Source organism: Aegilops tauschii, chromosome 2 (genome assembly GCF_002575655.3).
Source record: "Aegilops tauschii subsp. strangulata cultivar AL8/78 chromosome 2, Aet v6.0, whole genome shotgun sequence".
Lineage (NCBI taxonomy): Eukaryota > Viridiplantae > Streptophyta > Magnoliopsida > Poales > Poaceae > Aegilops > Aegilops tauschii.
Genome location: NC_053036.3, coordinates 635,944,610 through 635,960,307, shown reverse-complemented (window position 1 = coordinate 635,960,307; position 15,698 = coordinate 635,944,610). Strand labels below are relative to the sequence as shown.

The following is a 15,698-nucleotide window of genomic DNA, read 5'->3' as shown; positions in this document are numbered from 1 at the left end:
CCACTAGGAGCTCACAACCTGTCTGGTAAACACTCGGGCGGGGGAATGGAAGTTTGCACAAAGGTGTTGATGGAGCGATTAGGCACGGAAAGTATATTTTTACTCCCATTCTCTTGTTTGGTATATGATGGAAATGTACGTGGGATAAAACTCTGCTCACGAATTAACAAATACCTAAAAAAAATCGATGGGAATTGACTTCCCTAACTCCCATTCCCCTTCTTCCACAATGGAGCCGTGTCCGAGATTCACCGTCACGCCCTCTGCGCATAAGCATCGACCAGCCACGAGAGAACGCAGAAACAAAACCCAGGACGGTGACAGCGCCGTCGCCTTCGCGTGTCAGCGTGTGGCCCCGCCGCGTAGAAAAAGCGGCACCGACCATGTCCCCCGTTGTCCTCTCTCTCGCCTAGGCTATCTCGCCAACCTCCGGCGGGTCCCGGGCCGCGTCACCCTGACGCGACGAGCAGAGCACACGACGACCGCCAGCTCGCGTCCGCCCCCATCGCTCCTCGTTCATGCCCGCCGCGCACGCAAAACACAGTGGATGGATGCATGCGTCGGTGTCACCTCGTGTCCGGCCGGCGCCCCCGCTTGTGCCGCCTGCGCAGTGGCCCGGTGGCGGCGACGGCAGATGTTGATGCGACGACGCCCACTCGCCGATCACGTATAAACGTACAGAACAGTTGGGTCGCGTTCGTCGATCACACATCACAGTATCTCGGCACAGTGCCGCGGGAGGACGTCTACATGCGCATCTGGACCGGACTGGTTAGCTGCCAGCGGCAAGTTGCAAGATTCCATCTATCCACCACGACCGAGAGCTCTCCAGTCTCCTCTCCACACCATGGACACCCGACCTGCCGTTCGGTTTCCTCGGCAAACTGAACGCTCCTACTCTACTCCTACTGCTAATAAGGCATGGCCGTGCGCGTCGGGTCCTCGTCGCCGGTCGTGCCAGACAGACATATATAGAACGCGACGGCGACGCGCGTGGGGTGCACCGTGCACGGTGGAGGAAGCAACCTTCGGACGCAAGGAGAGCATCTTGTTCTGCCGGCTTCTATATATAGGACACCCGCTGGACGCACGTCCTCACATAGGTTACCACTAGTAGCCAGTAGGCCAGGGCCAACCGCTCCCGTCGATCGATCCGTCAGCCCCATCATTATCTGATTGCCGCCGCCGCTTGCCGCCCATCCAGCTCACACTGACCGCTGCGTCTCACTCTCTCCTTCCTCTCCCTACTTAGCTAGCTACGAGTAGCTCGATCGGTTAGAGCTAATCACCACGCCCGCAGCTCCTTTTAAGCGACGGCCGGGGCATGCGCTGCTCTGCTCGCACCGCAAAGGATGGCTCCAGCTTCCGCCTCTCTCCTCCCCGCCGCCAGCTCCAACGCCGGCACCAAGCGCCCTTTCGCTGCGGAAGCCTCCGACGCTACTGAGCTTCCACTGGCACTCCCGCAGGTCAGCCACTGCTCTGCTCACTGCGTACTTACATGACTACACGTACGGCAACTCCACGTACTGATGCGCGCGCGCGGTGAACTGGTGATCAGGTCCAGGAGAGCGCGGCGGGCAAGAAGAACGGCAACGGCCAGAGCCCGCAGCAGCAGGCGAAGCTGGAGTGCCCGCGGTGCAGCTCCACCGACACCAAGTTCTGCTACTACAACAACTACAGCACCACGCAGCCGCGCCACTACTGCCGCACCTGCCGCCGCTACTGGACGCATGGCGGCACGCTCCGCAACGTCCCAGTCGGCGGGGCATGCCGCCGCGGCGGCAGCAGCAAGCGCCGCAGGCCCTCCGCCGAGCCCCAGACGACCTCCTCTGACTCGCCGCAGCCGAACCTGGAGGAGACGCGCGCTCTCTCAGACCATCCGCTCCCAGTCTTCCCATTCCTCACCGACGGCGGCCCCGTCTTCCTGCCGCAGTTCGATCTCGGGCTCGGCGGGTTCCCCTGGACACCAGCGACCACAGACCGCCTCTACGGCGGGCTCGCGGCGCCGTGGGGTGGCTGCGACGGGGCGCTCGCCCCCACCGGCGCGACGGGAGCGTGGGACGACTTCGGCGGCCTGGAGCTCACCTGGCCCCCGGCGGCCGGCAACTGATGATCGGCGTCGTCATGTCAGTCAGCGTGTCGCCGGCGCGTTCGAGGCTCCTGTTTTATGATCGCAGCCTCGATCGAGGCTAATTTGCACGGGAAATTGTACGTCTCCTGTGTCAAACCAGACATCCTTGACCACACTAGTGATCTGATTACGTAGCTCGATCCATTTCAGGTTATATTTGCATGTATGGATGTGGCTAGCAAGCGTCTGAGTAACCAGGCTCGCTGTTAAGTACTTTTCCTCCTGGTTTTGGTGCTCTAGGTAAACCTCAGTAAGGGAATAGTAATGCGTGCAACTTGAGTCTAGCCATGTTAGTAATTAGTCAAAGCAATGGCGTTTTCTTCTTCAAACTATTCAAGTGGTGGTGACGACTTGTGAGCTGAAAGCATAGGAGGAGAGGGAGAGAACGATTTCGGATGACAAAAATCGACTTGAATATTAGTTAGAGACAATCCTAGTCGGTCTCCATGCATACTCACTGGTTGGTATTATCTCTCTATACATCTGTATCCAGACAAATACTCGCTCCGTTTGTAAATATAAGACCTTTTAAAGATGTTAATACAGACTACATATGAATGTATATAGACATACTTTAGAGTGTAGATTCACTCATTTTGCTCCGTGTAAGTTTGACATCTAAGAAAACTAATACATCTGATAATGTGAAATGAAGTATATCCTTATTTATTCGAAGAAAGCCGATTTCATAATCATTTTAAAAACAAAACAAAACATAGTAACACCATGCGGCAATCCACTTTCCCTAGAATTGCCAAAAGGGGCACAGAAAGTTAAACATGACATGTTTTATTTTTGTTTTGTACAACACCATGCGAACGCCTTGATAGTGTGCGATCCTACTCGTATGTTAACCCACCTTGGAGGCCAAGGCTCTATATTCTATCCATAGAACTATCATTTATGTGCAAAGTTCTATTCCAGAACTAGCATTCGTGTTCTCTGCATGGTTGTTGGAGGGTGTATATTGATCTACAAAAATAAAAATATTCCGTGTTCCCTTACTTGAGTATTTTCGTATCAATCAATTGTGACCATCTAGAAAATCTTGGCTGTAAAATGGGCACATGTACACATTGACCATCGGAAACAAAAAACTTTAATGTTTCCATCCATATTTGCACCGATTATGGCCATCCAATTTATAAAATCTGGCTATAAAAAGGACTCCTCCCCCTCCTTCTCCTCACACCAACCAAATAGAAGTGATGGCTCGTCGGGGGAAGGCTAAGATCCAATGGATCGCTGACACTGCGAAGCGCAAGGCGACAATGAGGAAGCACTTGCCCATGCTTGTGAAGAAGGCTCAAGAGCTTGCAATCCTTTGTGACATCCAAGGTTGTCTCTTGTGGCACCTTCCAGGCCAGGCCCAGACGGACGTGCTCTGGCCATCGCTGAAGGAAGCTAAAGAGATCCTGCAGCAGTACAACCAGTGGTTGGAATCAAAAAAATGCAAGAGTAAGCAGCAAGACGCTGGCTTAATCCAAGATATCTTCAACAAGGCGAATGCCAAGTTTTTCGAAGTCCAATAGCAGAACATCGACCTGAAGATCAAGGTCGTGCTCAGTGACCTCTTCGTCAGTGACTATCGGGGCTTCGATGACATGCCCGATCACATGTCCCTCGTCCTCAAATGGAGGGTGGAGAAGCACCTTATGGACATCAACGCAAGCCTGGAGAAGCTCCGTTTAGGGTCTGCACATGCATTGTCTCCAGCGCAACAACAAGATGTGACAGTGTTGCCAAAGACCGAGGTAGTATCAATGGTTAATCCTATAACTATGTTCTGACCACCTCCTCTGATGGCGCAAACTCCTTTTTTGTAGGAAGATGTCTTTCCTATGGTCCGAGTTCTCGATGATGTCCGGATGGTTGGTCATGTTGCCATGGATCCGTCGCCCCCTTCAATGGTTAGTCTGTCGACTTATCATGATGTTGATGCTCCCATGACCCTGGATCGTGATCCCCGCCATGGTACTCTGCCATAATGCCTACAATAGCCACAACCTGCCTACTGGCAGGAACTATGTGACATCTTCATCAAGGCATGGATATTTTTCTCGTCGTTGTTAAACCACCCTTCGACTATGTCAAGAAGTTCTCTCCTATACCTACTGCGTTGTCTACATGTAGATATGTGGCGATCGATAGATCTACCATTTTATTTAGTTTATTTTGCTTGATTAACTATTTTTGTTCTCGAAGCCTTAGGCCCATTTTCAGAGTGTCAATAGGGTTCCAAGAGAATTTTGAAATTTTCTTAGCGGATGTGTTTCCTTCCCTAAATGTCGTGCATTGTACTTGACAATGGATTTTACAATGTAATCTTTTTATGTCACTATTTAATGGAGAATTGGTACTAAGAAATTCGCTGGCACCAATCTTGATTAATTATCTGCTTTTGCTCTTGTTTGTTGCCTTTTTTTTCCTATGAGTTGTATGACTAGCTCGTTTATTCCTTTTTTCATCGTGGAAGTACAAGACAGACATTGAAACTAGTTGTATACCAACATGCACATATGATGGTACATGTACGATGGCCAACTACAATTAAATATTTTTGCATATGGTTCAACGGTTGCATATATACATAATCCTAATGCATGCAAACTTAAGTCGGTCAGCTGATTAGTTGAGTTGAGAATTCTAAAAAGAGGAGGAAATTGACTATCATAAAAACTAGTCATGGACAGGGATGTGTGGAAGTTAGCTATCCACGTGCGACAACCATGACTAGGTGTCAAGATCTTATGGGTATTAACTCTAGCTAGCATACCTTAACTTTATTTTTTTGGGACTGAATGGCTTTGACAGCAAACCACTAGGACGGGCTTTGAAAAAACACTCCGACACGTCCAGAGCTGTAACCAGGAATTCAGATCCCCGGAGAGATACAAATGGGCCCTAGTGTTTTTTCTTCTCATATAACTAAGGCATATTTTAAAGTATCTACAGTATGTACTAACCTGAATACACTGTATGGGGAAAGCAGGGGACAACCTCAATACCGACTTCAAGCAGACAATCAAACGATGAACTTGTCTTGACGGGACTAAGTTCCAGCAATTAGGAACCCTTCAAGCTCATGATGCCAAACAGACACTTGAAGGCACTTACTTATTCGGTTTTCATCAGCTCATGAAAACGGACCTAAAAGCACAACAACCAACAATGAATTGGGGCCATCGTTAACGTCAAAACAACAGATTCCTCTGTTGGCATTCTTGCTTGCTAATTATCCACTATCAAAAGAGCAAAAGCAAAATTTGGTGCGCTTTGGGTTTTCAATATCAACTCACAAATGAGATAGATATTACAAGAAAATTAATCGTATTTATAAAATTATAAAGATTTTCTTAATTCCCAGCCTAATCAACCAAGAGAAAAGGAAAAAAAAAAGGAAAACTCAATCCTTGAAAGAAAAAAACAGATTGCTCGTACATCCAAGGCCCCAGTTACCAAATGGGTCCTCAATGAGTCGAGTATAAAACTGGTCGAGCTTGTATTCATTCTATAATGAAAACTTGAAATGTAAAAAACAACAATTTTGCTAGAACTCATCTAGATGAGATATAATTTGGTCTCATTCACATTTTATAGCCATTGGATGTGATGCTATAAGATGCGTGTATGCTGACGTGGGTTGTATCTGTTCTTGTTTTCCAGATGAATGAGACCAAATTATATATCATCTAGATGAATTCTAGGTACTCCCAAAAAACATTGTTTTTAAGTTAGGTTATAAATAGTGATGCATGTAACCACACTGGCATACAAGTTTTTTGCAGCATGCATGCAATGATGCATGTACTTCAACCCTGTTCACACACTCTAAGAAGCACACATAACACAACGCAGCAAACAGTAACCTTAGTCGCTATCATCCTAATCAGAGAAATGCGTATTTTTTTAGACACCTCGGTTTCGGGATCCTGCTGGAAAGCTCTTGTGGATTCGTGACAGATCATGCTAATTAACTAACAATTCGTATTAGCATGACAAATGCATCGCGCTCCCACAGTAGATACCAGTTGATGAGATCCATGACCAGCAATTGTCCTTTTCTATGTGTGTTGAGTGTTGACCTGTATATGGCCGCAACTAGTCGCCATCCTTGCACATATTCCCTCTGTAAACTAATATAAAAGCGTTTAAATCACTAAAGTAGTAATCCAAACACTTATATTAGAGCAAGTACAATAGTGGGCTTATAGCCTGCTTACATGGCAATTTTATGTGGAGGAAAGAGACATGAAAAAGTAAAAGGAGTGGGCTCTCATGCAAAAGTCTGACTATATGCGTGCTCCAAGACAGATGCAATAAATGTGAGGAAAGAGATAGAGAGAATATTTTAAAAAGTACTAATCTTATAGCTAACCTTATTGTATAAGCGACTATATGTGTTGACTATAGATGATATGGCAACATCTTATAGCCAGCAGTTGGATGTATTAACCATGCTCTTAGTTTATGGAAGGAGTACATATGTATAAATTAATACATTCCTTTCGTCCCATATAAATGTACTAATAAGTATATTAATGGTAAGTTGTAACAAGAAATTAATATGTTGATGGCAGATTGGCAGGGCGAGAGGGGAAGTAGGAGGCGTGCGTATACGTACCAGCCGTTCGAGATCACGAGCACGGCCAGGATAAGAGTCACGACTCATGAGCATCATTGTCTAAGCGCCGCTTGTGATCGAGCTCATGATTAAACTAGACAACTAGTAGTTCCCAATAATCATATGCGGCCGCAGTTCCGATCGCCTACAGCGTTGAGTCGCTGTCGCTGCAAACGTGGGTCGGCAGGACACCGTTTTATTGTATTATCTCACTTGTGGATCCATTCCAAACGTGAGCCCTCCATCCAAAAAAATCCATTGTATCGCGTGAATTCATTGTGGTTAGAGTGAAATGCGCCATTGGTCTATTAAGTCAAACTGATTGTATCCTTTAGGCCACAAGCTCAAGAATAAATTGGGCTCAGTTGCAAGCGAGCTGGTATATAAAGCACGCCATACCGGCCTGAACATTCTCTTCCGATCGGTCCGCATCCAATGCAGCATTATTTATTTTGTGCGCGCACGCACGGATGGGGTTGACGGAGCTGAGAATTGGAAGGCTGCACGACCCTGTAGCCAGTCCAAGGGTTGACGTCCCTGCGTTGCCGAAAGTGTCATTTCTCTATCGAGTCTTGCACTCCTGGTACTGCCCGTGGCTAATCTTCTGCCGACACACTCAACTCACGTTTACACTGGACTGATCCATCACCGCGGCAAACATGGTAGCCGCCTCGTAACGTGCGCCGGATAGACCCGATTGCCTACACACGTAGGAGTACGTGTTTCGTGTGCGAGAAGCATTCGCATTCGGCCAATCCATTCTCACTACTAGTGTGTGGGAATACTACTGCTTAGGGCGTGTGATGGTGCTATCTTAGCAATGCAACCTAGAACAACTGCAATGAAACCTGGTACATATTTTCTAGTACGTAGTATATAACTTCCACAAACGTAAGAGATAACAGTAAGATATACTCACTTATTTCTGAACGGAGGGGGAGTAGTTCATTGTGTTTGTATAATATGTTCTTTGTCTTCTCTAAATGTCATACATGACCTCCATTCCATAATACTTGCAACAAGTATTATGGAACTGAGGGAGTATAAGATAAGAGTATGTTATCAATAATTGTACATGCAAGCCCTTACAATTTCGTTCTTGCTATTTCCCGGGCAATAAGCCAGCGATAATCGGCCAATTCGGAAACAAAAGTACGGTGATGCACAAATCTATACTCATGTAAAATACAAAGGGATTGAAAGAATTTGATCAGAAGGATAACGATATCGACTATTAGAAAACTATTTTTAGGACGACTACTAAACTCTCAGAAATTTCTCCCCTTGGGTTCCACTGTTTCCTTTCTCGACATTGCTCTCGCCGCCTGCTTCTCCATCTCGACCTACAATGTCCTGTCAGCATCACCGTGACGCTTGCTTCTTTCCCTTGTGCTCACTCTGCATACTATACGCGTTGTCTCATGTTTTCTCCCCATTTTATTGCACTCCATCGCCCCGTGTCTAGAATTTCAAAATCATTCTGGAAAAAATTGATTAAAAATGAGATGTTTACAATTGAATTTAGTTTAAATATCGCCAGAAATTTCAAGACAATTTCCTTGGTAGCCCTCGAAATCACCAAATTCCAGTGAAATTCTCATGAAGTTTTTAACTATGCCCTCACTTGATTCTCGAGGTACTCTCCGGTAACGTGCCGCTTGACAGAGATGTCTATCTTGTAGATAACTAACGTAATTGGCTGAGCCGTGTCTATCGTTTGAGATTTGCAAGAGTGAGGAGAATCGAAGATCGCAGATCACATGGCCATTCTTATCGCATTTGCAAATCTCAAATCCCTGAGGAAAAAGGTGCATCGGTCAATTTGGATAAAGTAGAACGTATAACCCCGAGCCAGAGACGGAGGCGCCACGATTAGCTGAGGCGTCAATGGTGGTAGCAAGTCGGAGGCATTGAAATGTTTGGATAGGGCATGGGATTTTTGGACACAACGTTGACAGGTTTGAGGTTTAGAGGGATGGCCGGTGACGGCAGCGCCGCCGACTACGAATGGCGTGGGGTCGCCAGTTTGAGAGGGAGCTCGCGAGGATGATCCGGTTAAGGAGGAAGCACTGCCAACCGTTAGATTTCAGCCGACACGGCTGTAAAAATAAAAAATGTAAAAGAAAAAACAAGAAGCTAACAATGAATACATGACCCTTTTTGTCTAGGACCCTGATAAGTGTCACACGTCAGGTGCAAGCGCAAGGCAACTCCGAACATTTTCGACGACAAGTTTAGTTACGTGAGGATGACACCTTTAGTTGCTTAGCATGGCAATTTTCATGCTTCGGTTTATTTTTGGCAGGAACTTATCTTTTGTCACTGGAATTTGCCATCCTTACGTGCTTGGAATTGCCATCAAAAAACGTCAGGGCCAGAGTGGCACGCACCTGACATGTGACACTTATCATTTGCGTTTGTCTATGTGTCGTCCCCAATGTTTCCTCTCCGGATTTGTGCAATACTGGCAAGAATCAAGATTAAGCCACACGACTATATAACACCATTGATTTAGACATAAAAAGATCTTAATATATTTAGAGGCAAACAGAGCTAGCAAATGCGGCATCTACAGCCGGACCTAGTAAATGCGGGGCCCTAGATGTCCACAGACACACACGGACACGTCCGTGGCCAGTGATTGGTAACCCCTCAAATGCCCGTGACCACAACCAGATACCTCATATCCGACCCCCCCCCCACCAAAAAAAACATGCTATACATGCAACATGAGAGAGTATGTACATAAACATAGGATCAAATGGACATAGATCACCATAAGTGCATAGATTCACAGTTTTTCGGATCAAAGTAGATATTGGATCAAACAGACACAAAACTAGAAATCAACTAAAACTGAAAACGGCGACGGACAAGGGCGTCGGAAATCGTGGTTTTCATGTCGGGCCCTTCCCCTTGCGGTCGTCGGTGAGACCGTAGGCCTCCGTGTAGGCGTCGGCAGCAGGAGAGGCATCTTCAGAGTGATTAGAGCCGCTGGAGACGTCGGAGTCATCAGAGGAGGAGATTATGTCGGCCATCCGACGGGCGGCGTGCGCCTATTGCTTCGCCAGCCCGGCGGCCTTTGCTTCGGTCGTCACCTTCTGTGCAGCTTCAAGCTCTGACTGCTCGATGCCGAGCCAGGGAGCCTTGGCGTTCTTGCAGCGGAGAACCTCCACGAGGAGCTCCTCTTCTACGTCAACCGTTGGCTGGATGCGGACCCGGCGGGAGGAAAGAACATCCTCCACCGCTGCTGCCCTCTTCCTTGCCCGCTACCTTTCGTAGCGTCCACATCCACGGTGGTGCGGGCACGAGCACACACCGGTGATTGTGCAGAGCACCATCCGGAGGAGTTGAACCAGTGAAGCGCACTGTGCGCGACGGGCCGGTGTTGGCGTCCACACTGCGTTGCCGGGCGACATGGGTCGGAGCGGTGCTCGAGCTACCGCCCCTGCCCCTCCGTGACCGTTGTAGTGCGATGTGAGGGCGAGCTCCTCGTCGACATCCGCCTCCGCCTCACAAACGAGGATGTACCAGTTGATGGGGCCATCCTCGTTGCCGTTGCCGCTGCCGGTGCTCGACATTGTAGAGGAGGGGAATTGATGGGGGCGCGGAAGGAAGAGTGGGGGAGTGAGATAGAGTTTGGTCTGTTTGTGGTTTCTTGATTGGGACGAGACTGGTCGGTGCGGGCCAATGTGGATTGGGCTGACATGACGGACGTGTCCGGTCCACCCCATATATGCGTCAGCTCGGGTGTAAAGGAGCCGATTGGGTCATAAAAAACTAATTGGGCATCCTTTCCGATGAAAATAGATGATATCAGAAAGTTTTCAATGGGAAAAAATCGTCCAAATTAACAGAATTTGTTTTTTCTGCCGGTAAGAGCATCTCTAGCAGACCCCTTATAGCGAGGACCTTTAAAGTGACTATAAGGGCCGCAGAAAACGTGTTTTGAGGGCTAGCGCGGGCTGCGGCCGAACAGACCCCGCAAGGCTACGAATATTTTGTTTTACTGTTCGGCCTTCAGCAATATGTTCGGCCGCAGCCCGCGCCAGCCCTCAAAACACGTGGTTTTTTCTCAATTTGACACATGTGTCATATTACATAGAAATATGAATTCAATATAAATTGAAATCTGAATATTACAATACAATAATGATCTAAATTACAATAATTATTCAAATCTAAGAATTAAACTTATAATTCAATACAAGAATTGTTCCGAATACAACAATGATACAAACCACACATGAATTAAGTTAAATGAATGTAAAAATGGCAGGTTTTATTACTGCCCAAGCCTTTGCCCATTGTGCTCAGTGAGATCATGCTGAAGTTGGTGGTGGTGGATATTCGTCGGCATAGTCAGCCGGAATACCATATGCAATCACTCACATAGTTGCCGAGATGTTTTGATATGCGCTAAAACCCTTCAAGCCCGCGACGTTTCTCCTTTGGGTAAAAAATCAAGAATTGGCCTCGTGAGCTTCTACTATTTTTACGAAGAGGGATTGGCTCATCTGACACCTTCTCCAGAAGAGGTGCGACACGTAGGTGACGCCGCGAAGTAGTCTTGCATCAATATCATGTTCCCGAGATGGCAGTTGCGAGGGATGCAAAGATGGCAACGGTCGATCCTCAGCGTCTCTTTCTGTCCCTATCCTCAAGCTCCTTCACGGCGAGGACCACCACCATCATCTGCTGCCGATTGTTCTCGAGCAGCGACTCTATGTCCGAGTCATCGAACGAGGACGAATCCTCGAGCAAAAATTCCTCGGAAGGGCTCAAATCCTTCTACATAACGCAACGGAGCTCGCATGAACGAAAATTGTTCGCTAAATCTAACTTGAAGGGGCAGAAAAGGACTCACCGATGGATCCGTGGCAGACGGCGACTCGGCGGCGGTCGATCTGGGGCGGCGGCGACCCGAGGTCGGCTGGGCGCAGCGGATCCGGGGCACTAGCGAAGTGGTGCGGTGGATCCGCGTCTGCAGAGGCTCGGCGGTGTGTTTCCGCCGTCGGATATATATGGTCGGAATCGAAGGCGACGGGCAGGTGGCTGCGGAATGGGCGAGGCGAACACGCACGGGCTGAAATGTCCCTCCCGTCAACAGCTTTTCCATGATACAGCCGACGGGGTAGGGAAAACTTGTGTTTTCACGGGTCGGGGGCGGGGGGACAATTTACCGTGCCCCTCAGAAAAATTTAATGGCCGGGGACGTTTAAGGTATCTGTTCGGGTCGCTTTTCCCACACAAAACTGTAAACCGTCGGTTATTTTACAGTTCGACGCGATATAAGGGATGTGCTAACCGATCGATCCGGAAGCATTATGCCAATCTCCACGGTAAATAGGACTTGGTTCTCGAGTCTTGACAACGCCGATCGGGCAGAGTCGCCTCTCGCAGCAGAGGAGGCCACCGTATGGTATGGCATGGATCCGTCGAAGACAGACGCGGAACCGCGCCGGCGGCCCTCTGCGGCTACCGTACGTCGGCCACCCACGAGCGAGCGCAGAAATTAAGTTCGCCCCGTCACCCGGGACGACAGACAAAACCCACGACTGTGACAGCGCCGTCGCCGTCGCAGGCTGCGTGTGGCCCCGTCCCGTGGAAAAAGCGGCACCGACCATGTCCCTCCTTGTCCTCTCACCTAGCTCGCCAACCTCCGCCGGGCCCGCGCCGCGTCACCCTGACGTGACCAGCACACGACGATTGCCCGGCGCTCGAGTCCGTCCGTCCGTCCCCATTAACGCCGACCCGCCCCCGCCGGCTAACGTTGTCACGCACGCAAAACACACTGGTTGCTTGAGTCGGCGTCCGGCCGGCGCGGCCGTCTGCGGCCTGGCCCAGCGGCGGCGACGCAAGATGCCGATGCGACGATGCCGACTCGCCGATCACGTACACGTACAGCACAGTTGGGTCGGGTTACACGTCCATCACAGTGCCGCGCGTGCAAGTCTGTCTGGACTGTATTCGTACTCCACCAGCGGCAACTTGCAAGATTCCATCCGGCCGAGGACGGACCCAGAACTCTCCAATCTCCTCTGCACACCACACCATGGACACCCCGACTGACTGCCGTTCGGTTTCCTCGGTAAACTGACCGGTCCTGATCGTACCAAGAGGCATGGCCGCGCGCGTCGGGTCTGCGTCGCCGGTGCCCCGTGACAGACATATATAGAACGCGACGCTGACGCCGACACGGCCGGGTGCACCGTGCACGGTGGAGGAAGCTGCCTTCGGGCGCAAGGAGAGCATCTGGTGCTGCCGCCGTACGTCCATGCCGAGTCACACGCGGGCCCGCCGCCGCGCCGGCTTCTATATATAGGACACCCATAGGCACACGGCCTCGCATAGGTTACCACTAGTAGGCCACGACCAACCGCTCCCGTCGCCCGATCCATCATCTGATTGCCGCCGCCGCCGCCCATCGGTCCAGCTCACACTAACCGCTACGTCTCACTCTCTCCTCCCTCTCCAAGCTAATCCCTCCGTTCGAAATTACTAAAAATGAATGTATCTAGAAGTACTAGAACTATTTTAATTATAGATATATTTATTTTTAAGACAAGTAATTCCGAACGGAGGGAGTACTTGCCTAGCTACGGTTAGCTTGGTTAGCGCTCGCTAGCTGGTGATCACCACGCGCGCCCGCAGCTCGTTTTAATAAGCCGGCCGGGTCGGCCACGGCATGAGCTGCTCCGCCCGCACGCCAAAGGATGGCTTCAGCTTCCGCCTCGCTCCTCCCCGCCGCCGACTCCGCCCCCGACGCTGCTGAGCAAGAGCAGCCTCTCGCGCAGGTCAGTCTCTGCTCACTGCTCACTCTATCTCAATCCGGCCAGCAAGGAGGTGACCAGAAGGGAGCGGCGAGCAAGAAGAACGACCACGGCCATAGCCAGCAGCAGCAGCCGAAGCTGGAGTGCCCGCGGTGCAGCTCCACCGACACCAAGTTCTGCTACTACAACAACTACAGCACGGCGCAGCCGCGCCACTACTGCCGCGCCTGCCGCCGCTACTGGACGCACGGCGGCACGCTCCGCAAGGTCCCCGTCGGAGGCGCGTGCCGCCGCCGCTCCGGCAGCGGCAAGCGCCGCAGGTCCTCCGCCGAGCCCCACACGCCCTCCTCCGACTCGCCACCACCGCCGCAGCCGGAACAGCAGGACACGCTTCCCCCGCTCCCGGTCTTCCCGTTCCTCACCGACGGCGGCCCCATCTTCCTGCCACAGTTCGACCTCGGGCTCGCCGGGTTCCCGTGGACCACGCCGACGGCCACGGACCACCTCTATGACGGGCTCGGGGCGCCTTGGGGTGGCTGCGACGGCGCGCTCGCCCCCACCGGCGCATGGGATGACTTCGGCGGCCTCGAGCTCACCTGGCCTCTGGCGGCCGGAAACTGATCGGCGTCGTCATGTCGGTCAGCGTGTCGCCGGCGCGTTCGAGGCTCCTGTTTTATCATCGCAGCCTCGATCGATCAGCTAGTTGCGTCTCTTTACCAGTCTGCACTGTGTCTGTGACCAATCAGACATCTTTGACCACAATAGTTGTCTGATTACATAGCTCGATCCATTTCAGGTTATAGTTGCATGTATGGATATACTCCTAGCTAGCAAACGCATGAGTATCCATGCTAGCTGTTAAGTGCTCCCTTCATTTCCCTTTATAGGAGTAGAAGTATCTACTCCCTTTATAGGAGAAGTATCTACTCCTATAAAATGTCAGTTGGTGATGATGATGTTCTTGCCTTCGCAACATGTACCGTTCGATCTAAAATGTATGGCTGAGATTGAGATGAGTTGTCCTCTAATGACATGACTCACACTTTTGCAAAAACACCCCCCGCATCGGACAGAACTTTGGGAAAGGCTTTGGAAACACAAGCCAGTATTCTAGACGTTTCATCGTGAGAAGAAAAGTATTTGGGACGTTTCTCCTCCCCTCACGACGAAACAAACGAGGCTTCGAGAACCCTGCCAAATTCCTCGCCGGCAGCCCCTCGCCTCCCTTTTCCGGCGACCGCCGGAGTCGAGTGGGGCGGGTAAGGGTCCCTCCTGTTGTATAGCCATGGTTGTAGTTAGGGGATCTCAGCAAATCGGATTTGCCTTTGAGCTTGCCCCGGTATCTCTTTCTAGATATGACCGTGCAGGTCGGTCGTTGAAGAGGGAGACATGGCGGTGGTTGCTTGCCATGTCCAAATTTCTCTACTCTGCCATCCTGCTACCCCTCTTGCTATGGATTTTTGTGTGAAAACTATCACCCAAAATATCGGGCTAGGCCAACTCCCGGCACAATCGAGCGCGGCCTTCTATTCTTCTCTCTCAGTCATATCCCACATCATCCTACTGGAAAGATGGTCACGCCATCCAGACCTGCGCTTCCAGCCACCTAGCTCGAAGTCTAGGCCGCTGCTGTCAGCTGGTGCGGCGTGCCCAATGCCGATGCCTATTTGTATGTCAATATCCGCCTCCCGCTGGCCGCGTCCCCTAGCTCATGGAAAGCAGCGGCGTCCACGACCGCGTCATTAGATCTTTTAAGTTTTGCTTGAATGTCTTGATGGCATTGTTGTTGCAGATTAAATATTTACATGATAGTTTCATAATATAGGGCATACATTTTAAGCAAGCATGTACAGCGGCCCTTAATTGCTGAAATAGATTGTGCCTTCTTAGCACAATAATTGCTCCCGAAAGCGAGTAATCGATCTGCATGTTTCCATGTCATCTGCGAGATTAAGTCTACGCCTTCCCCATGACCGTCCTCCTAAGCCTCCCCTACCCCTTCACACCCATTACAAGAACCATGCCACCCCTGCTCTCCCAGCCCGCAACCTGCCTGCTCCGAAACCACCACGCACAGCGACGTCGGATCAAGAACGTGGGGAGGCGATGTCTCGCGGGGAAGAGAGGAAGTGGCAGAGAGATGGTCAGCGGGGCGGCTAGAGGAAAGGCA

At 50.3% G+C, this 15,698-nt stretch overlaps 2 protein-coding genes and 1 pseudogene across 2 annotated transcripts; all 3 read left to right on the top strand.

Moving 5' to 3' along the window:
• Positions 1 to 1,099: 1,099 nt before the first annotated feature.
• Positions 1,100 to 2,463, top strand: LOC109734687 (dof zinc finger protein DOF5.8). The gene is made up of 2 exons (XM_020293885.4): positions 1,100 to 1,466; positions 1,559 to 2,463. Exons 1-2 carry the CDS (start codon positions 1,353 to 1,355, stop codon positions 2,108 to 2,110), a joined length of 666 nt encoding a protein of 221 aa, XP_020149474.1. The 5' UTR covers positions 1,100 to 1,352; the 3' UTR covers positions 2,111 to 2,463.
• An 800-nt stretch (positions 2,464 to 3,263) lies between these two features.
• LOC109734686 (uncharacterized) lies at positions 3,264 to 3,921 on the top strand (annotated as a pseudogene).
• A 9,190-nt stretch (positions 3,922 to 13,111) lies between these two features.
• Positions 13,112 to 14,556, top strand: LOC109734688 (uncharacterized). Its single transcript, XM_020293886.4, has one exon. It carries the CDS (start codon positions 13,472 to 13,474, stop codon positions 14,147 to 14,149), a length of 678 nt encoding a protein of 225 aa, XP_020149475.1. The 5' UTR covers positions 13,112 to 13,471; the 3' UTR covers positions 14,150 to 14,556.
• The last annotated feature ends 1,142 nt before the right edge of the window (positions 14,557 to 15,698 follow it).

Bases quoted from the DNA above. Each gene is read 5' to 3' on its own strand.
- LOC109734687 (XM_020293885.4), top strand. From the start codon at position 1,353: ATGGCTCCAGCTTCCGCCTCTCTCCTCCCCGCCGCCAGCTCCAACGCC. The intron at 1,467-1,558 runs GTCAGCCACTGC...ACTGGTGATCAG, and splicing joins TTCCACTGGCACTCCCGCAG to GTCCAGGAGAGCGCGGCGGG.
- LOC109734688 (XM_020293886.4), top strand. From the start codon at position 13,472: ATGGCTTCAGCTTCCGCCTCGCTCCTCCCCGCCGCCGACTCCGCCCCC.